Below are 2,569 nucleotides of genomic sequence, written 5' to 3'. Positions count from 1 at the left end.
TAAACGAAAGAAGATACCGAAAAGCATTGAACAGTGCACACATCTCATAAGGAAAAGTGAATTATTACGAAATACTAATACAGTGGCAGCACTATAGCTATTTTGGAATCTCGCGTTTCAGCTGGCAAAGAATGTCAACTTCTTTTTAATAACAAAATAATCTATCTTAGGTTGATAAAACTATGTGTTTCTTTAATAAATAAGTTAAATTATATATTTTAATAGTGTTTAAAAAGTGTGAACAGGTGATTTAGTGAATCTTTGTCGGTGTAATTGCCCATCGAAAACAACGAAATTTAACAAAAGTTTTTTGTTCATAACTTTTAAATGGTTAATAATATTATCTCCCCCCTCCGGATTGTTATTAGGGGGGCCGAAACGCGTCGTTTGGTACCCCTCCCGACTTTTCCGCACCTTTTTTAGGGGTTGTTACCCCACCCTAGAGAATTACCATAAAAAGAATTAAAATGAAAAAGAAAAGTTTCCAGACTTATATGAGTCTTAAAAAAAGAATTTTTTAGAAAGTGCGCGGCATTAAAACGGAATGCGTTACTCCATCAAGTGAATCAATTATTGCTGATCGTTCGGTTGTTTCTGCGCCAGGAAACATTTCCTCTAGTGCTCCCTCATGTTCTTGTGATCAATTTGATAGCTTAACTTATGATGAGGAAATGCGCCCACTTGTTTCTGATGAAGTGGCGAATAGTTTAGATTTTCAGGACGAAACTAGTAGTGACACTTTAGAAGAATTCGTAAATGATACAAATGACTCCCGTTCAGTTAATAGTGATAAATGTAGTGAACTAAAAGCTTGGGCCATAAGAAATAATATACCCCAAAACGCCCTGACCGATTTGCTGCAAACCTTGATTAAAATAGGTAATAAAGATATACCTATGTCAGCTAAAACGCTTTTAGGAACATGTCGAGAGAAAGTTCAAAAACAAAACTACAAAAAAGCTACAAAAACTGCAAAAAAACAAAAAACAAAAAAGCTACAAAACTGCAAAAAAACAAAAAAGCTACAAAACTGCATACTCGAAAATTTTCTAAAAATTCCGATTAATAAGTTTTGTCCATGACATTATATCCGAATAATTAAAATAGATAAATATTAATGGCCTTATTCATAAAAAATAAAATAGGTTTATAGTGTTCTATAAAGTGACATTTTCATACAAATTTTCGATTTATAAAGCAGTTAAAGTCTTCTTTATTTTTAATTAAAATTATTATATAATTTATTTTTAATTAAAGTTATCTCTTTATCTTAATAGGTTGTGGAACGGAGTGACATGTTGGCCCAAAACCAACTTATTAGGGAATGTAAAGTGATGCTGAAAAAGGTTCAGCAGTCGGTTTGTTATATGACCGGAGAAACTGAGGACGAAAACATTCGCGAAATTTCTTCTCTACTCCCTCTCAATTCTAAGGAAACTGCGATTCAAATGGAAGAAAAAGTTAGTAACGCCGAATATAGACAGGCACTGGTAATTTATTTCACGCTAATATATGTTCATATTTAATGCTCTTTATTTATTATTCGAATTAGTCAACCTATATTTATAAATTGAAGGGGCCGTCGGGATGCCTAAACGACGTGATTCGTAAGTTGTTTACGGATGAGTTTTTGCAACACTACAATTGGGACGGGCGATGGGAGAGGGAATCGTTACCGCAAATGAAATTAGTTGACGAGATCTTATTTGGTAATTAGTATTTATTTAATTTTCAAAGTTACTTGATTAACTATAGTTAATCATCTTTAATTCTTTTCAGACGTATTTAAATCTGAAGGACGATTACCTTTCGAAAAAAGTGTAAAAAAGTCTATTGACTTAGCTCACAACCGGCTGAAGCAAAAAATCCGACTAACGGAACAAAACCAAAAATAACTTCAATTTTATTTTATTAACCATACTACTTTCATATTTAGTATAGTAAGTTTAGAAAGTAAGCTATCGCATATCAACGCGATTTTTTAGAGATTTGAAATTTGCACATTATTATACTAAAATTTAATGGCCTATAAAACTGCATACCTGGAATCTCTTAAGAAATTCGTATTAAAAAGTTCGCGAATTTGCTGAAACTTTCCACATTTTTCTTAATTTTTGTACACACTATCATTCTTGGATTTAAATGGGATTTGCTGAAACATAAGCCATATTTTAAAACAAAATTAACAAAAAAAAAATTACCATGTAAAACATTGCGAATATTAACAAAAAACCCGACGCTCAATTTTGAGAGTAACCGTACATGTGTTGTAAAGCGTAATACCCAGTATTATTATTTTTTACTTTTTATGCAACAAATTGATTTGAACTGTAAAACAAAATATTTGTTGGCATGCTAGTTTACTTTTATTGAATTCACCATTTGTGTTCCTTTTTGAGGTTTCTCTTTTTACGTGCCAATAAAAATGTTAATTTAAATAAATATAATTGGTTAAATAAATTGCAAAGATATATGATGGTAGTCAAAACCCAATATATTGGTTAGACTTAACTAATTTTTCATATATGTAATACTCCTATATTGGCAGTAGAGCTAGTACCGTCCGAAA

The 2,569-nt window shown here is 31.4% G+C and overlaps 1 protein-coding gene across 1 annotated transcript; it reads left to right on the top strand.

Annotated features, from left to right (window-relative positions):
* Positions 1 to 720: 720 nt before the first annotated feature.
* Positions 721 to 2,168, top strand: LOC108362840 (uncharacterized). Its single transcript, XM_017615987.1, has 4 exons — positions 721 to 879; positions 1,278 to 1,490; positions 1,553 to 1,709; positions 1,780 to 2,168. Exons 2-4 carry the CDS (start codon positions 1,296 to 1,298, stop codon positions 1,893 to 1,895), a joined length of 468 nt encoding a protein of 155 aa, XP_017471476.1. The 5' UTR covers positions 721 to 879; positions 1,278 to 1,295; the 3' UTR covers positions 1,896 to 2,168.
* The last annotated feature ends 401 nt before the right edge of the window (positions 2,169 to 2,569 follow it).

This window comes from Rhagoletis zephyria, unplaced genomic scaffold, assembly GCF_001687245.7.
Source record: "Rhagoletis zephyria isolate East Lansing unplaced genomic scaffold, Rhagoletis_zephyria_1.1 Rzeph_scaffold_01115, whole genome shotgun sequence".
Taxonomy (NCBI): domain Eukaryota; kingdom Metazoa; phylum Arthropoda; class Insecta; order Diptera; family Tephritidae; genus Rhagoletis; species Rhagoletis zephyria.
Note: the sequence above shows the minus strand (reverse complement) of the source record. Positions and strands in the feature narration are given on the sequence as shown.

Coding starts and splice junctions, on each gene's coding strand:
- LOC108362840 (XM_017615987.1), top strand. CDS start 1,296: ATGTTGGCCCAAAACCAACTTATTAGGGAATGTAAAGTGATGCTGAAA. Junction 1,491..1,552: donor CCGAATATAGACAGGCACTG/GTAATTTATTTC, acceptor TATTCGAATTAG/TCAACCTATATTTATAAATT. Junction 1,710..1,779: donor AGTTGACGAGATCTTATTTG/GTAATTAGTATT, acceptor AATTCTTTTCAG/ACGTATTTAAATCTGAAGGA.